At 36.0% G+C, this 17,666-nt stretch overlaps 1 protein-coding gene and 1 pseudogene across 1 annotated transcript; one reads left to right on the top strand and one right to left on the bottom strand.

Annotated features, from left to right (window-relative positions):
- Nucleotides 1–489: 489 nt before the first annotated feature.
- On the top strand, nucleotides 490–8,916 carry LOC133698709 (uncharacterized). Its single transcript, XM_062121737.1, has 4 exons — nucleotides 490–3,963; nucleotides 4,097–4,356; nucleotides 4,766–5,359; nucleotides 6,320–8,916. Exons 1-4 carry the CDS (start codon nucleotides 598–600, stop codon nucleotides 8,772–8,774), a joined length of 6,675 nt encoding a protein of 2,224 aa, XP_061977721.1. The 5' UTR covers nucleotides 490–597; the 3' UTR covers nucleotides 8,775–8,916.
- Nucleotides 8,917–11,498: 2,582 nt separating this feature from the next.
- Nucleotides 11,499–17,666, bottom strand: part of LOC133700042 (NAP1-related protein 2-like) — a 38,768-nt pseudogene continuing 32,600 nt past the window's right edge.

Raw genomic sequence — 17,666 nt, forward strand, 5'->3', positions numbered from 1 at the left:
CTCAATTTGTTTTAAACAATAAAATTAAATTATATTTTATCAAATTAAATATTAATTTAATATTGAGATTTTTTTTGACAAATTATCAAATTCAATTTTTAATAAATGTAATGTATAAGAATAAAATTGAAAAAAAAAATATATAATTGGAATAGAAAATGCTTTAAGAGAAAAATAAAATAAAATAATATGGCAATCATTTGTTTTTATAATTTAATCTTTTTTCTTAAAAAAGTTAAATTAATATGTTTTATGTCCTTTTCAATGATTTTGATTATATTAATCTTGAAAATAAAAAACATTTAATTAAAAAATATTTTTACAAAAATACACTACATCATCTTATCACATCTTATCAATCAAGACACTCGATTTCAATTTATTTTAGCGGGATAAAAATTTTTTTTTGAGAAAAAATTTAATTTCTATTCAAAAATAAATTAATTCAAATTTAAAATATTTTTTTTAAAAAAGAAAATACACGCCCAGCTTTGCCCTAAGGCAAAAACCCTCCTCTGGTATTCCAACCCCCTCGCTCTCTCTCCTCACACAAAAGCAACCATAGCCGCCTCCAAAATCCAGTTCAACTTCTCAAAAATGTCAGCGAAATGGCGCGCATTACAGCACCGCCACCGCTACACATACAGTGCTGTGATATTCCCGTCTTCCTTCACAGACACCTTGCTTTCTCAATCTCTCCTTCCCTTAAACCCTAACTTCTCCCTTTTCTTCACCCAACTCAAAACCCTAATTTCACTCAATTCAATTTACTCTCAAGTAAACCACTCCAAAAACCTCGCTTCCTCCTTCACCAACCTCCTATCTCTAATACAAACCGAAAACGACACTCCGATTCTTCAAACGGCATGCCGTTTTTACTTGGAAGTTTTGTTTCTGGAAAATTCAGTGCCTTTGCATCGAACTTTGATTTCTGGTTTATCAAAAGTGAGTAACAAGGATCGTCAGGTTTTGATTGTTGAGTGTTTTAGGGATTTATGTGAGGATTACAAGAAATGGAGTAATAGAAAGAGGTTTTGTTTATCACGTGTTGCTTTATCAATTATGGGGATGCCAAAATTAGGGTTTTTGATTAGTGTTGTTGGTGATTGTGCGGTTTTGATTGGCTGGGATGTTGTTTTGGGATTAGATAGTGTTTTTTCGGAGATTGAGGATTTGGGTGGTAGGCCTTCTCCGGTTGTTATGGAGCAATGTCAAGAGAGTTTGTCTTGCTTGTATTATTTGATCCAGCGGTTTCCGGGGACGTTTAAGTGTTTTGAAGAGGTGGGGTTTATGGAGAGGGTTTTGGGGGTTTTGGTTAGTGTGTTGAAGTCGATGGCTTTTACTAGGGATTGCTTTGTGGCGGCTGGAGTGGCATTGTGTGCTGCTTTGCAAGTTTGTCTTACTAGTGAAGAGCTTGGTTTGGTTATTGTTAAAGCTATATTTAATGGTATTACTTGTAGTTCCAGCGGTACTAATTGTTTTGAAAGTGAGTTTAGAGATGTGATTTTGAAGGTTCCATTTAAAGGGGATTTGTGTTTTGAGATAAATGGTTTTTCTGGTTTGAGTCGGTTGTGCTTGATTAGGGGGATTCTTACTGCTGTTTCGAGGGCTGTACTCAATTCCCAATTTGTTGTATCGAGTGGTGGTTTGAATGTTAATGAGGAAAATGGAAATTGTTGTGGCTCTGTTAAGACTATTTTGTATGATGGGATTTTGCCTGAGTTGTGTAATTATTGTGAGAACCCTATCGATAGTCATTTTAATTTTCATGCATTGACAGTGTTGCAAATTTGTTTGCAACAGATGAAGACTTCAATGCTAAGTAATCTTACTGACATCTCGAATAATTATGAACCCATACCAGTAGAAATGGGGACACGGATACTGAAGATCATATGGAATAGCTTGGAAGATCCTTTAAGTCAAACAGTGAAACAAGTTCATCTGATTTTTGATCTGTTCTTAGATATTCAGTCATCTCTTCATTGGGGAGAGGGAAGTGAAAGAATAAAATCTTTCTTGCAAAAAATTGCTTCAGATCTTCTCCGTCTAGGCACAGGCTGTAAGGGGAGATATGTTCCGTTAGCTTTGTTGACCAAGAGGCTGGGGGCAAAAACTATACTGGATATGAGTTCTGATCTGCTGTTTGAAATTGTACAAGCTTACATTGATGATGATGTGTGCTGTGCTGCTACAACATTTTTGAAATGTTTCCTTGAGTGTTTGCGTGATGAGTGTTGGAACTGTAATGGGATTGAGGAAGGTTATGCTATTTATAGAGGGCATTGTTTGCCTCCCTTTCTGTTTGGACTTGCTTCTGGTGTTTCAAAGCTTCGTTCAAATGTGAACACATATGCTTTGCCTGTTCTACTTGAAGTTGATGTAGATAGCATATTTCCTATGCTTGCTTATATCTCAGTTGGGCTTATTGGGGCAGAAAATGAACTGTCATATCCCGAGCTTTCTGGTACAAATGTAGAACTGGGAGTCGAGCAACAAGTAGCTGTTTTAGTGTCCTTGGTAAAGGTATGCCGTTCACTTGCTCTAATTGAAGGCGACATTGATTTGTGGGATGCATCACAACCACTTCAGACAAATGGTATGCTGGGGACAGATAGTGTGAAACTCTACGCTCTTTTCTCCATAAAGGGGATAAAGGTTAAGGTCCATGTTGAATGGCTAGTATTGGCACTAAGACATGTTGACGAGTTACTCCGCGTAGATGCTGCAGAGTCTCTGTTCTTAAATCCCAAGACTTCTAGCATTCCTTCCTGTTTAGAACTCACGCTCTTGAAAGAAGCTGTGCTGTTGAACATGAGGAGTTGCTCAACTGGTTTCCAAATGAAGTGGACCAGCTTGTTTAGAAAGTTCTTTGCTCGGGTTCGAACAGCCTTGGAGAGACAACTTAAGCAGGGGAGCTGGCAACCCCTTCTGGATTGCAATAATAATGGAGCATACTCAAATAAAGGGATTGAAGAATCTTTAATTAAAAGGGCAGAGAATCTTTTTAATTTTATGAGATGGCTGTCTTGTTTTCTTTTTTTTTCATGCTATCCCTCTGCTCCTTATAAGAGAAAAATAATGGCCATGGATCTTTTACTCATAATGCTTAATGTTTGGCCTATTACACTGACTTCTCAAGATAAGGATGGGTCTCTTCGTCCTGAAAGTTCTCTCTATCCTTATAGCAAAGGAATAACCTTACCTGATTCAACGTTGTTATTAGTTGGATCCATCATTGATAGCTGGGACAGGCTGAGAGAGAGTTCTTTCCGCATATTGCTATATTTTCCCAACCCCCTTCCTGGGATATCAAGCAAGGATATGGTCCAGAAAGTGATCAATTGGGCTAAGAAGTTAGTTTGCAGTCCACGTGTCAGGGAGAGTGACGCTGGTGCTCTGACTCTAAGGCTTTTGTTCCGGAAATATGTGTTGGAGCTAGGATGGATACTTAGAGCTTCTGTTGATGTTGTTTGTTTTCAATCACAATCAAAGCTGGTCAATGTTGATAGTCAAATTATTGAATCAAAGCCCCCTGTAGTAGAGTATATAAAATCACTAATTGATTGGCTGAATGCTTCTGTGGAAGAGGGAGAGAGGAATCTTTCTGAAGCTTGCAAAAACAGCTTTGTTCATGGAGTTTTGCTGACCCTACGGTATACTTTTGAGGAATTGGATTGGAATTCAGATGCAGTCCTGTCTAGCATTTCAGAAATGAGGCATGCATTGGAGAAGCTCCTGGAGCTTCTTGTGCGAATAACATCATTGGCACTTTGGGTGGTTTCTGCAGATGCTTGGTATCTGGCAGACATGGATGAGATGGCTGACGATGATGTTTACTTGATGGATGAAATGGAGGTGGTAAGACCTTCAGAAGATGAAGGCATTAATTCAAAACATGTGCAGGACAGTAGACCATCGGAACAGATTGTCATGGTTGGTTGTTGGCTGGCTATGAAAGAGGTAATTGTTTATTTTGTGTCTGTAGTCCTTTTGGAAAAGAATTTTAGTAAACTAGGAGGTTTTTTTTTATATGATAACCATAAATTTAATATGAGGCCCTTCCCCCCCCCCCCCCCCCCCCCCCCCCCCCCAGGTGAGTCTTCTTCTAGGAACCATCATAAGAAAAATTCCCTTACCAGGTTATAGTTACTCAGATTCGAAGTCTGAAGACCCATGTCCTGATGCCTCGATGCCGACAATACCTAATGCAATGCTTGATTTGCAACAACTTGAACAAATTGGAAACCACTTCTTGGAAGTCCTTCTGAAGATGAAGCACAATGGAGCGATTGATAAGACAAGAGTTGGATTCACTGCTCTTTGCAACCGCTTACTTTGCTCAAATGATCCGAGGTATACATCCTTCCTTTCAAAACTTTATTTGCTTTCGATATGCTGGAATGATAATTTAGCATGGCATAAGATTCTGTCATAGTAATTTTCTTGGGGTTATATCTTGTATCTACTATCAATACTCTTAAGAAAAGAAATATGAGAAGTCAAAGGTGTTCTGTCTGGCATCCAGACAGTTCCAATTACCACCTGATCTTCCTTTTTTTCTCTTCAATATGTTTCTACTCATCAAATAAATATTTTTCTGATCTTACCTTATCCATCCGGGCCTGTTTTGAAAATTATCTGGTTCATAGGCTCGTTTTTTCCCCTTATCTGAATTATTCATTTAAATTGTCTTGTTCATTACATGTGGAAAGAAAAACACAAATCGTGTTTCTGTTTTCAGTTATGGTTTCTCCTTTTGTAGACTTTGCAAGTTGACAGAAATTTGGATGGAACAACTGATGGAAAGAACCATTGCCAAGGGTCAGGTTGTGGATGATTTGTTACGAAGAAGTGCTGGTATTCCTGCAGCATTTATTGCTCTCTTTCTGTCAGAGCCTGATGGTGCACCAAAGAAACTCCTTCCACGGGCTTTACGGTGGCTAATAGATGTAGCTAATAGCTCCTTGCTGTATCTGGTTGATGCCAAGAGCATGAATGGCAACTCCTGCAAGTTGTCATCGACAAATTCAGACCAAGCACCTGATTCTGCAAAGCTGTATGGGGTGAATGTGATGGAAAAGACCTCAAAGATCCGAGATGAAGGTGTAATTCCGACAGTACATGCATTTAATGTTCTCAGAGCTGCTTTTAATGATACAAACCTTGCAACTGATACATCTGGTTTTGCTGCGGAGGCTTTGATTGTCTCAATTCACTCTTTCTCTTCACCATATTGGGAGGTCCGAAATAGTGCCTGTCTGGCATACACTGCCTTAGTACGACGCATGATAGGATTCCTAAATCTTCAAAAACGAGAATCTCGACGTTCACTAACTGGGCTTGAGTTTTTTCACAGGTTTATCTCTATGACTTTATGTTAACTATTTATCTTTTCTGTTTCTTCTCTGATTTTAACTTACTGTGAACTACTAGAAATTTGCAAATGAACCATTGAAGCTTAAAACATTTTTCTTGAAGTTCAATTTTCACTCTCAAATTCCCAAAAGCTATATCCCTTTCCATCATGAATGAAGCTTACTTGTAAAGTTTCACTTTTGATTTCTGGTAAAAGCAACAAATCATCTTTTCTATGTGCTTTAGGTGAAAATTTAAATGTTCTGTGGATTTTATATGTTCATTTTATTGTACGAAGGAAATGGTTAGGAGCTATCTGGAATACTAGAATTAATGCCTTCTGTTCCCTATATTGCTTATAAAATAATATATTTCTAAGTATTTATGCATTTTCTCATTGGTTATCCCTGCAGAATACAATCTAAGAGAAGTACTCTGGCTTATTTTATGCATTGGGAATAACGTGCTACTTGTCATCTATTTAGTGAGAATTCCTTGATGGTCTCTTGAAAGTAGGAAAAAACTAAACAAAAGAACACTTAAAAATAGCTGCTCTTCTTATTCACAGAATGAAATCCTATTTTCTGTTGGTATGACTGTAAGAAAATGAAAGGGGTTCCCTTATGTAATTAAATTATACTCCATGTTATCAAAAAACCAAAAGAATTAATTGTTAAGTATATATATCTATTTTTCACAACGAACAAGGGTTCCATGAATTACTTGATCCTTGACATTAAATGGAATTTGAGAGGTTAGAATCAATTCCCTGAAATGATTTTGCAATTTTTCTTAAAAGAGGTTTACATTCCATCTGGATTCTTACCTATTGATAGTTTAATGGGTTCTCCTGTTATCATGAATTCTTGATGATTAACCATTTTTTTATGCTGATTAACATTCTAAAGATTATTTGTTCTTCAAGTAGCAACTGATACTGATTTAATTTTCTTGCCTGAAGGTACCCCTCGTTGCATCCATTTCTTTACAATGAGCTGAATGTTGCAACTGATGCACTTCGGGATGCAACATCTGGATGCTCAGAATCCAACTTATCAAAGGTCGTCCACCCAAGCTTGTGCCCTGTTTTAATTCTTTTATCCAGGCTCAAGCCTTCAACAATTGCTAGTGAGAGTGGAGATGACTTGGATCCATTCCTATTTATGCCATTCATCAGGAGGTGCTCAACCCAAAGTAATCTACGAATTCGTGTTCTTGCATCTAGAGCTTTAACAGGACTGGTCTCCAATGAGAAACTGCCAACTGTCCTCCTGAATATTGGCTCTGAATTGCCTTGCGTGGAGAATCAAATTGCAGCTTCTTCGTTTCCGTCTTCCTTATTGAAACCAAGCAATGGAACAGTCTCTACTAATTATAATTCGATTCATGGAATGCTATTGCAAATGTGTTCTCTTCTAGATGCAAATTGCAGAAACCTTGCTGATTTCACGAAGAAAGAGAAAATTCTTGGCGATCTGTTCCAAGTTCTAGCGAAGCGATCATGGATTGCAAGCCCCAAAAGGTGTCCTTGCCCTATCCTTAATAGCTCTTTTGTAAGGGTGTTAGATCACATGCTCAGTGTTGCACAAACAGGCCATATCAGGGAGAATTACCTTCCCATCCGCAGTCTGCTGTGGAAGCTATGTACAGAATGCTTAGATGTAGAAGATTCTTTTGGAGTGTCATATTATGATCCAACAGTAGCAGAACTTCGTGAACAAGCAACCATATCCTATTTCAGTTGTGTGCTCCAGGCATCTAAAGATGGCATGGAGGAGGTTCTTCAGAAGCCACAAGCACATTTATCACATGACTTAAAGTTGTTGAACCTCCCTGAAACAAAGGAAACTTTTGTCTCACTTGAGAAAAGGCTGATTAGTTCCTTGTCAGATTCATCATATGAAGTTCGACTTGCAACACTGAAGTGGCTGTTGAAGTTCCTGAAGTCGACAGAATCTATCAGTGATGTCCACCATCTGTCTAGCAGTGCAATTGGAATTATTCAGCATTGGAGTAAGCCAAACCTCCAGGAGACAATGGTTAAGCTCTTGGACTCGGAGAAGTATCATAGATGTAAATATTACATTCTGAGGATTCTTTACACTTGGAACTTGCTGCAGTTTCAGAAACCTGGAAACCAAAATTCTGCCGATATTACATATGTTGGCAACTTAGATAATGATTCCACGTTTCAGTTCTGGGATAAGTTGTTATCCTTGTACAATATCACAAGACATAAAAAGACAAGAGAGACACTCATCTGCTGCATGGCTATATGTGTGAAAAAGTTTTCAAGTTTATTAACCAGCAGTGTTCTGTCTTACATGGAGGAGGAAACTCCAAAATCCTGTGAGTCATGTCAACTGGAAAGATCAGCACTTTTGTACGAATATATAACCCTTTTTGTCAACCTTATCAAAGAACACAGTTCTTCATCTGAGCCAGTGACCAAGCGCAATGCAGCAGCAGAATCTATTATTGCATCTGGTTTGCTTGAACAAGCAGAACTTATTGGTTCTTGTGTGTTCAGTAATGAAATCCCTGCTGGACTTTCTGGTTCCTGTTTTGAACCAAAAGAAGCTGTTAATATGTACGGTCGTCAGTTACTTGAGATATGGTTTACTTGCATCAAGTTGCTGGAGGATGAAGATGATGCGATACGACAATGGCTCGCCTTGAATGTCCAGAAATGCTTTTCTTCAAAAGCTTCTGGAAGCAGCTTTCAAGCTGTTGGGGTCCCAATGCAAGTGGAGAAAGTGATTGAATTGAGTTTTGGGTATCTATCTTATATCTTTGGTCACTGGATTGATTACTTTGATCATCTTTCACAGTGGGTAATAAATGGAGCAAATTATGTAACCTGTAAAGGAGATATTGTCAGACGGGTTTTTGACAAGGAAATTGACAATCATCATGAAGAGAAGCTGTTGATCTGTCAAATATGCTGCTCTCATTTGGAACAGCTTCCAATTTCAAAATCGTGGTTGGCTGATGGGCCATTCAAGCAGAAGTTCACAAATTATTTATACAACTGGAGAAGTAGATTTTGTCATCAGTTGACATCGTTTGCCAAGGACCATATTGAGAATTTGGGAGGAGTTGATTGGATAGGTGGTGTTGGTAACCACAAAGATGCATTTCTACCAATATATGCAAATTTGCTTGGCTTTTATGCTCTCTCAAACTGCATGGTCAATAGGAATATCGAGGATGACATGCTTCTACTATCTCAAATTGTTGAAATTGGTAAAACCATCGACCCGTTCTTGAGGAATCCTTTGATTTCAAACCTGTATTTGTTAGTTGTAAATTTGCATGAGAGAAAGGTCGGAGCCACTGCTGACATGTTGACTAGTAAATTCATCATAGATGACTCGATTTGGGATGGTTTTGATCCCTATTTTCTTCTTAGGTAAGATGAATTTGTACAATAGCTGCATAATTCCAAATGGGTTTTAACTTCATAGATTGCTGTATCATAGAACTGAGATGTACTGTGTTTCTTTAGGATTGTTCAAGTTATGCTCGGGACAGTCCGAGATTGTCTTGGTTTCCTTATTTACCCTTTCATTCCAGTTGCAATTGCCGTTTAATTCTTTAATGGCTGAGTTACCCGAGAAGGATATTCTGCCACCTCACTTGGGCGACTGAGTCTATCACCTGGTCTTTTGAAGTTGTCAACTTTACCAACTAAGTTGGCTTAGCATACCCATGTTTTTCGTATTTATGCTTTTATTTTATGTACTATTTAATCTTTGTTGCAATTGATAGTCTAGGACGCTGTATTTAAATGTTGCATTATGTTCGATACAATTGGTTCTGTTATGTGATTTTTGTTGGGGAAATTTTCGTGATTTTTCTGTTTAATGAATAGTGGAGGAATTTAGTGTAAACACTGCACGTGATTTTGCACATAAAAAGGGGTGTGATATGGTAGTTCTCCATTTTGGAGCTCTTTGTTGCATTTTACAGCTTTGGGGTGTTCACTGTAAAATATTCACATTTAATTTCACACAAAAAAAAATAAAAAATGGCGCAGTATGGATATATTGTCGTTTTTATAAAATATATGTATTTCCATGTGTTTCTAAATTATATTTTTGATAGCCCTAATGTGTGCAGTCCACCTTCCTCCGCGTTGTTGTCTATTGATAGTCTTAGACCGTCAAAACTGGGCATCAGACCTAGCAAACAAGGAAACCCCCCCTGAAATGCTCTCTCTAGGAGACCTGTACTTTTTGTTGAGGAGAAACCATGTGAGTGTACTTTGGTAACTGTTTTTCTACCATGCAATCCGTCATTGATTGCTAACTTGCAAGAAAATATGTGTGTTCCATTCCGAACCATGCTTACGAACACCCAAGGTTTTTAGGCAGTACACTACTGGCTAAAAGGAGTTATAGACAAACCTTCCAAACATTAAAGCTTATAGGTTTAGTTTCCACCATCATCTCACCTCCACCTTGTTTATCATAAACTCGATCTCTGATTTCACTATATTTGAAAGTCGTGTGTAAGAATTGGAGAAAACTAGATTAATTGGCATTATATGGTGCAAATGGTCAACAATAGGTTAGAATTGGAGGAAACTAAACCAATTGATGTCACATATATGGCATGCATGGTGCTATTAGTTTAATTTCCACCCATCTCTCTATTGATTAGCTATTGATTTTCTTCTATATATCTGGTTTGGTTCTCTCTTCCTCATCTAAAATTAAGAAAACTATGAAGGGAAGACAAACTTCAACTATGTATGTGACGATTATGATGCAAAGGTTTGTATCGAAATGCAATTGGAACAATAGGATTATTTTAGTGCCCCTTTTCGCATATACACGGATAGTTTAGTTTAGTGGTTGATGGAGCGAGACGCCAGTGCAGACACCAACCACAACATATTTTTTGACACCCCAAATTATTTCCGTTGATAACTATTCTTATTTGAAATAACCATCAACCATTAATGTATTGAAGGTACTATAATTAAGATTTCTAGGACTAGGCAATACGATTATTTCCCTTGGAGTGTTTAAAGTTTATGACTCTAAAATATTTTAATATCATTACATCAAAATAATTTAAAAACATCAAATATTAATTTAAAATAAAAAAATAAAATAAATTTAAATTTTTTTAAAAATACTTTCAATACCCAATTTCAAACTTATTACAAACTTAATTTTAAATGCTGCAATTATTCCCTTTGCGATGCCTTTTGTTTCGTGCCAATCTGTTTCTGTTCAGTAAAAGCATGCTTAGAATATCTCCAACAAGTATGCTAAATATTAAAAAATATTATTTTAGCTCTTTTATATTTATTTTGCACACTCCAAAAAAAATACTAAACAAAATACTAAAATATCTTTCTCTCCTACAAATATTATTTCAATATATCTCTTAGAAAAGCCAAAATCAATAAAATAGAGCCATTAAAAAAAACAAATCAATTAAATAAAACTACGTGAAAAAAATAACATCAAATCTATTAAAAATAATAAAATATTTGTTTTTTCCATTCTAATATAACTAGCTTTTTAAATAATTTTTTTCATTGAAGTAGATAAAAAAAATATTATATTTAAACTATTTAAAATATTATTTTATTAATTTAGCTCTTCATACAAGTTATAAATATGACTAGAAGAGTGGGGATCTAGACGAGATTTGTAGGAAACTAAAACTGTCAGGTCTGCTAGCAAGGTTTGAAACCTTGCTAGCATAGACCTGACAGGTTTAGCTTTCTCCTCCATCTCACCTACCAACTTTCTATATACATATACTCGATCTCTGATTTCACTATATTTGAAATGTGTACGTAAAAATAGGAGGTAACTAAACCAATTGATCTCCAGCTCTCATTTCATTTTTTTTTTGTTGTCTTTTCTTCCTAGATGGAGAATCCCTTGACCCCAAGGCATCTACCATAAGGATAACAACATTTGTAAAAATATATAAAGCATGATCTAAACGTATAGCTAGATGAAAAATCTTCAAAAAGCTGTCTAAATGTATATCTATGAAACTTTGAAAAGCTACAAATCTTCAAAACCGCAGGTAGCTTCACATCATTAGCTATTCCCCTTTCCTATATCTAGTTTCATCCTTGCTTCCTCACGACAGGAAAACCACAAAAGCAATCAATTTTCTTCCTCATCACCATCTTCATTGTCATAATCGTCATCTTGTTCATCACTGTTTTCCTATAGACATTCATCAATCATGTCAGATGACAAGCAGCATTGTAAAAACATAAAAAGGAGCAACAACCACTTATTTTTGCAACTTGACTCTTTCATAGTTCAAAAGGTATGAGTGGAAATGCTACTGGGAGACAAGAATTATCAAAGTGCCTATCTTGGTAAACATGCAATTGGGATGCAAACAAAATACACATAATAAGTTCGGTGGTGGTGGGGGGCAAATGCTGATGCTGACACAACCACTAAGGAATTGAAGTACAGTAATTATGGTTTTAAGCAATTCGTCCCAACTTAGATTTAGGTGCTTTGCTAAAAGCCTTAACGAGAATGTTTGCATTTCTACTAACAATCTAAACATCACTTCAAATAAATATTTCTGATCTCCTTAAGAAAAGTTTAATAGAACTTCAAGTTGCAGTAGCACACAAACATGTTCCCACAGCCCATTACAAATGAAAAAGTGTCTGCTAAAAGCCCTACATCCCATAGAACTAGAATCTACATAAATGCATATGCTATTTCTACAGAACCGGGGACATCTGGAACTCCTACAGATCATTTGGTCGCTCATCAGATCCTGTGACACCCCAAATGAAGTGACCAAATGCAAACATCAAACAGTGCCAACCGTGCAATAAATAGATATAGATGCATGCATGTAGCATATGTTTGTGTGCATGTTCTCCAGTGCGCGTGCATGTGCATGCAAGGACAGATATACTGGAACCTTTTTCTTTTTCATCATCACCTCTTCATCTCCATCTCCATCTTCCATCAAAATCCTCTTCATCAGCTTCCTGAAACAATGAAACAGAGTGACTCTAAAAGTAAACTTCAATCTGAAGATCTCCTTTATATATAAAAAAACAGAAAATGCAAGCAGCACAATGAAAAGGAGAACCTCTGATGAAAAAAACAAAAAAAAACAAAAAAACCCAATACATTGTTAAAGTACTTTAGAGGATTGGGCCACAAGTCTTCCTTAATTATCTCCGCAACCTGCAATTTTGGGGGAAAACCAAAATTAGTAAGACAGTAAGAACTAGAAGGAAGCAGTTTAACTTTAATTCAATTGTGCCAGAATAAGTGGTTGTTGTTGGTGAAAAATTAAATATATTTATTTACTAAAATGGAGTCATGGATATCAGGAAGAAGTATCAAATCATCATTTTACATTATCAACATAATAAATTTATAAGGCAAAGGGTTTCTCTCACCTCATCATGAAGCTCAGAGATCTCCTTCTGAACGTTTCAGCAAACCAACTGAAGAAGCTGCAACCATAAAATAAATGATGAATGCATCAATGAGCACATATAAAGTGAAATTGAAACAGTAACCTTAACAAAAAGAAAAGAAAAGGAGGATTGCTCTCACCATGATTTATGTACCTGTAATTTAAATTAAGGCTCAACAATAATTATAGAGTTCTAGAGTAGCTCTCAAATTATATCGCGTTTCTATTTTGAATGGAAGGGTAAAAGATCTGACATGGTAGACACTAAGGAGCAACAATTCACAGATAGCAGATTGAATCCCAGTATCAGATTACACGAGTAGGAATGTCTGTCCATTTTGTCCTAGGTGCACAGCTCTTTATTTTTTAACAAATGAGATTAATGAAGAGAATGCACAATGCACAATTGCAACATGGAAACTAAGCCATCCTCCTACAGTTAAGAATAGGAAAATAAAGAGAACATACTGGGCCTTTCCAATTCCTAGAAACATTGGCTTAAAAACTCCTCAAAAATCCCACGAGCCAGAGGTCCATATAGAGACCAAAGTACTTGATGGAGAATAAATAGAAGATTTGCAATATAATTATCATAGGAAAGTTAGAGATTATGTTTTATTTTATTGTCCATCTTAATTACAAATCTACTTAGTTTAGGCTATTATAACTAATCTTTAAGATATTTAGAGATTTTATTAGGGTTAGTATTTATCATATTTCTTATTTTATTTAGGGTTTCATTAAAGTTCGGTGCCAACATAAGAAAACATATTACCATGTTTAAGGATAGCTGGATTATTATTGAGAATTGAAACTTTCTTTTCCTACAGTTCTTCTTCTGTCTTTCTCTCCCTCACCTCTTCCCCTCTTTTCCTCCCCTCCTCTGCTGCTTTCTTCCCTGTTCTCCTCTCTAATTCCTCTTTCCCTATTCTCCTCTCTACTTCCTCTCTACTATTCTGCTCTCCCTTCTCTTTTCTGTTCTATATCAGTACTCTACTATTCTGCTCTCCCTTCTCTTTTCTGTTCTATATCAGTACTCTACTATTCTGCTCTCCCTTCTCTTTTCTTTTCTATATCAGTACTAGTCTGAGCTCACAGCAACTTTTCATTGATAAAGGCTGATTCTTAAAGATTATCAATTTTCAATTAGGAGCTTCCAAACTACAGCAAAAACTCGCACCTTACCATATGGATATCAAAATTTTAATTTGAAGGGTGAATTTATAATACTTCAACAGGAAGACATGCATGGGAGAGAACATAGATCAAAGCTCATGTCTACCATAAGACTGAGTGCAATCATATGAAATCCATGACTAATACAAGTAGAATACAAATAATGCGGTCAGGACGAGCTAAATGACACTTATAAAACTACTTAACAAATTTAAAGTCTTTTAGGTTAGCAAATTTAAGTGTCACATCAGCAATTTTCTAAAATAAACATTTATTGTCTGCCTCCACCAATCAAACAGCTTTCTACAGCTAAAGCATGCATAACAAAGATTTTAGCTTAGAAGTTGGCATCTGAATTCTGATTAAACTACTTCGAATTTGACCATATGACAAAGGTAATGCCAAGGTTACCCTTTTGGCACCGTAATTAAGTATTCCCTTAAACAACTACATATAATTAGCTGTGAAATCATAGAAGATCTTGCAACTTGTTGCCATAAACCATATGTGACTTTTATATATGCCCATGCCTCAGAAACCTTTTTGGTGACAAAGCTTAACAGATGAAGTTAGCTACGCCTTTTTTTTAAAAAAAAAATAGCATAATAAAGTAATGAATGGTTAGGAAGCAACCTCAACTCAGCCAAAGGTCGTTTGTCTCCTTTTTCTCGTGATTGACTCCATTTGCAGCGCCTTTCAAATGTTAGAATTCACAATCAGCCTTCTACAAAAATATGAGAGAGAAGAAAGTGTAAAGGATGCCGAAGGGATAATATACCAGCATTACCATGCCCTCGTTCCACTTGATGTATGTACTAGTTATCTTAGCTGTACCCTCCTCAAAGAATGTAAAGGTTTTTTTCAGCTTTGTATCTTCAAAATGAGCATTCTCTTTGAAATTCTGGAAGTTAAGAGTGAAAAGAGAAAAAAGGAAAGAAACTGAAATGATCAGGAATAACTCATCAACAACACTATAAAAGGTCATGAGTGCAGATTAAGAGATAAATAGCATCTGAAAAGGAGGAATAAATAAAAATTAAATAACTGCTCTTGAAAAAAATAGAATTCATTCCAAAAACGAAAGCAACAAAATAAAGTGCACCTAAAGAAAGGGAGGCGAAAGATACTTACGAATGTGATAGAATACCCTAACTTCACATCTTTGGAATCCTCCATGTCTAGAGAATCTAGATACTTGAAGATCTGTGTCAATAACAGCAGACAAATGAGTCTCTTTGGTGCAAGCATTCATTATTAACATTACTATGGAGCTAATAGCTTTTTATTTCAATTCAATGTTAATTTCCAATTAAAGTTCCATGTACTTTTTTTCTTGGTTGCATTGACAGGAAATGAAATTAAGTCCTGCTCCTTCCACCCTAACTTTGCTTGAGCATACCACAGGATTAAACAGTCAATGATATTGACATCTTAAACATCAATGAAATAAAATAAAAGGGAGATAAGTCAAAATTGCAGCTCCAAACAACCAATTAGTATTGAGTTACAGAAAAAGTAATTCAAAGAATTTCAGAATTCAGGTGACAAACCTTTGGGTCCTCCTCGGTCAAAGGATCACAAAGAGCAGGATGACTCAGGAACTGCATTATGCACATGTCACAAAAAGGAAAGAAATTGATAGCCAATAGCTGACTCAGAATAGAAATTTTAAAGTGTGAACAAGACACTCTCTGCAGTTAACCAGAAATCAGGAATAGATTTGATGATATCGGTCCTTTTAGTGTAGACAGCTCTGCGAACATCGTTGTACTTCTGCTCAATTCCCAGGACTTCATCGCTTGCTTGTTCATTAATCTGTTCAATATCAAAGCAAATGCAAATATTCATAAATATTATTTCCTGGAAACATGGGTACAGGACCTTTTGTTTGCATGTAAGACCTATTGCTCATGCAATTTGGGATCCTGATTTTGGCATTGGAAGCTTTTACTTATTTTTCTTAGATAAACAATCAAATTTATACGTATAAAAACAAAAAGCAGGTTCCAAATACAGTTGAAATTCAGCACATCAAGTTATCCGTTCACCTAAGTTGTCTTTAAATTGTTAACCAAGCAAAAGAAAAAAAATTTATCTTGGAATTGTTAAAATAAACCAAAAAAAAAACCATAGATACATACAAAAACATAGACACACATGAGCAAAAACATACAGGGAGGAAAAAGGAAAAAGAAGAACCTTCTCAAGCTCATCTTGGAGCTCCTGCAACTTCTCAATGGAAAGAACAAGTTCACACAACAACCTTTCCCCTTGAATATTCATACATTCGGTAATTCACATTTTACATCAGTAATATATATTAAAACATGGAATTTATGTAGAAGGTAAAGATGTGATTCACCTACCTGCAATAGAAGCTCTACTCGTGCTCCTCTGCTACTGCTGTTGCACCACGCCTGTGGTCCCTCTTGCAAATCACAAGTTTATCTCATAAATTTTCCTCACTCAAGGATATGTTTTATAATAACTATATCAACAACCAATAAGTCTTTCTTTCAGTCATTTCTTAGTATTTTATGTTTTTCTCATTTCACTCATTATTATTGTCATTCTTTGTCCAATCCTAGTTATCATTCCTTTCTTTATATTTGGACTATCACTGTCCAACTGTTACTGCCTCATTTTTGAACTGTTATTGTATGACCTCTCCTCATATTTTTAACTATATCTGGAGTTATAGAACTCCAATTCAAGTGAAATTCATGTCGTTGGAAAGATAAGACATGAGGCTACAAGTTCTATGATTTAAGGAGAACCTAGTTCTGCCTCTAAGATAGTCAAAATCACCCATCAACAAACACTTGGACTGTTACTATCTAACTATTACTGTCCGTTTTTGAACTGTTACTGTCTAACATCTTCTCAGATTTTTAACTATATCTGGAGTTATAGAACTCCGATTCAAGCACAATTTATGTCGTTGGAAAGCTAAGACATGAGGCTACAAGTTCTATGATTTAAGGAGAACCCAGTTCTCCCTCTAAGATAGTCAAAATCGCTCATCAACAAACACTTGGACTGTTACTGTTCGTTTTTGAACTGTTACTGTTTGACCTCTCCTCAGATTTTTAACTATATCTGGAGTTATAGAACTCAAATCTATAATTCAACATTCAAGCATCAATTCATAATCAACTTTAAAACAACTCATAAGACCATGTTTAGAATATCTTACCCGATAAGAATCAAGGTCTCGATCCCTCCTTTTCTTTCTAATGACAGCCGACCCTCCCCTCTTCTCTTCTTGTTCAATTTTTTTCTTGTTAATCGCTTGCCTACCAGTTTTTATTTTTACCTATAACCCTTAATCTTGGATGTGTTCTTGAAATTTGGTGTTTCTCTCTTGATCTGTAAAAATAGATACCAAATTTCCCTCTCTTCTTTCTTCACGATAGTTACAGATCTGTTTTTGGTAAGAAGAGTAGTATTTATGCTCTATAATTATTCTTATTTGCATTTAGACCCCATTTTCTTTAAATGTATTCGTTTTGCCCCCACTTCGTTTTAGTTTAGTTTATTTTCTTTAATTTAATCCAGCCTTGATTATCTCGGAATTTACATTCTCCCCTCCTAATAACAAAATTTCATCCTCGAAATTCAAGTTATGTACCTATGTCGGAGAATAAGTACGGAAACTTCTCCTTCATCTCAGATTCGCTTTCCCATGTTTC

Source organism: Populus nigra, chromosome 7 (genome assembly GCF_951802175.1).
Source record: "Populus nigra chromosome 7, ddPopNigr1.1, whole genome shotgun sequence".
In the NCBI taxonomy this organism is placed as follows: domain Eukaryota; kingdom Viridiplantae; phylum Streptophyta; class Magnoliopsida; order Malpighiales; family Salicaceae; genus Populus; species Populus nigra.

Bases quoted from the DNA above. Each gene is read 5' to 3' on its own strand.
- LOC133698709 (XM_062121737.1), top strand. From the start codon at position 598: ATGTCAGCGAAATGGCGCGCATTACAGCACCGCCACCGCTACACATAC. The intron at 3,964-4,096 runs GTAATTGTTTAT...CCCCCCCCCCAG, and splicing joins GTTGGCTGGCTATGAAAGAG to GTGAGTCTTCTTCTAGGAAC. The intron at 4,357-4,765 runs GTATACATCCTT...CTCCTTTTGTAG, and splicing joins CTTTGCTCAAATGATCCGAG to ACTTTGCAAGTTGACAGAAA.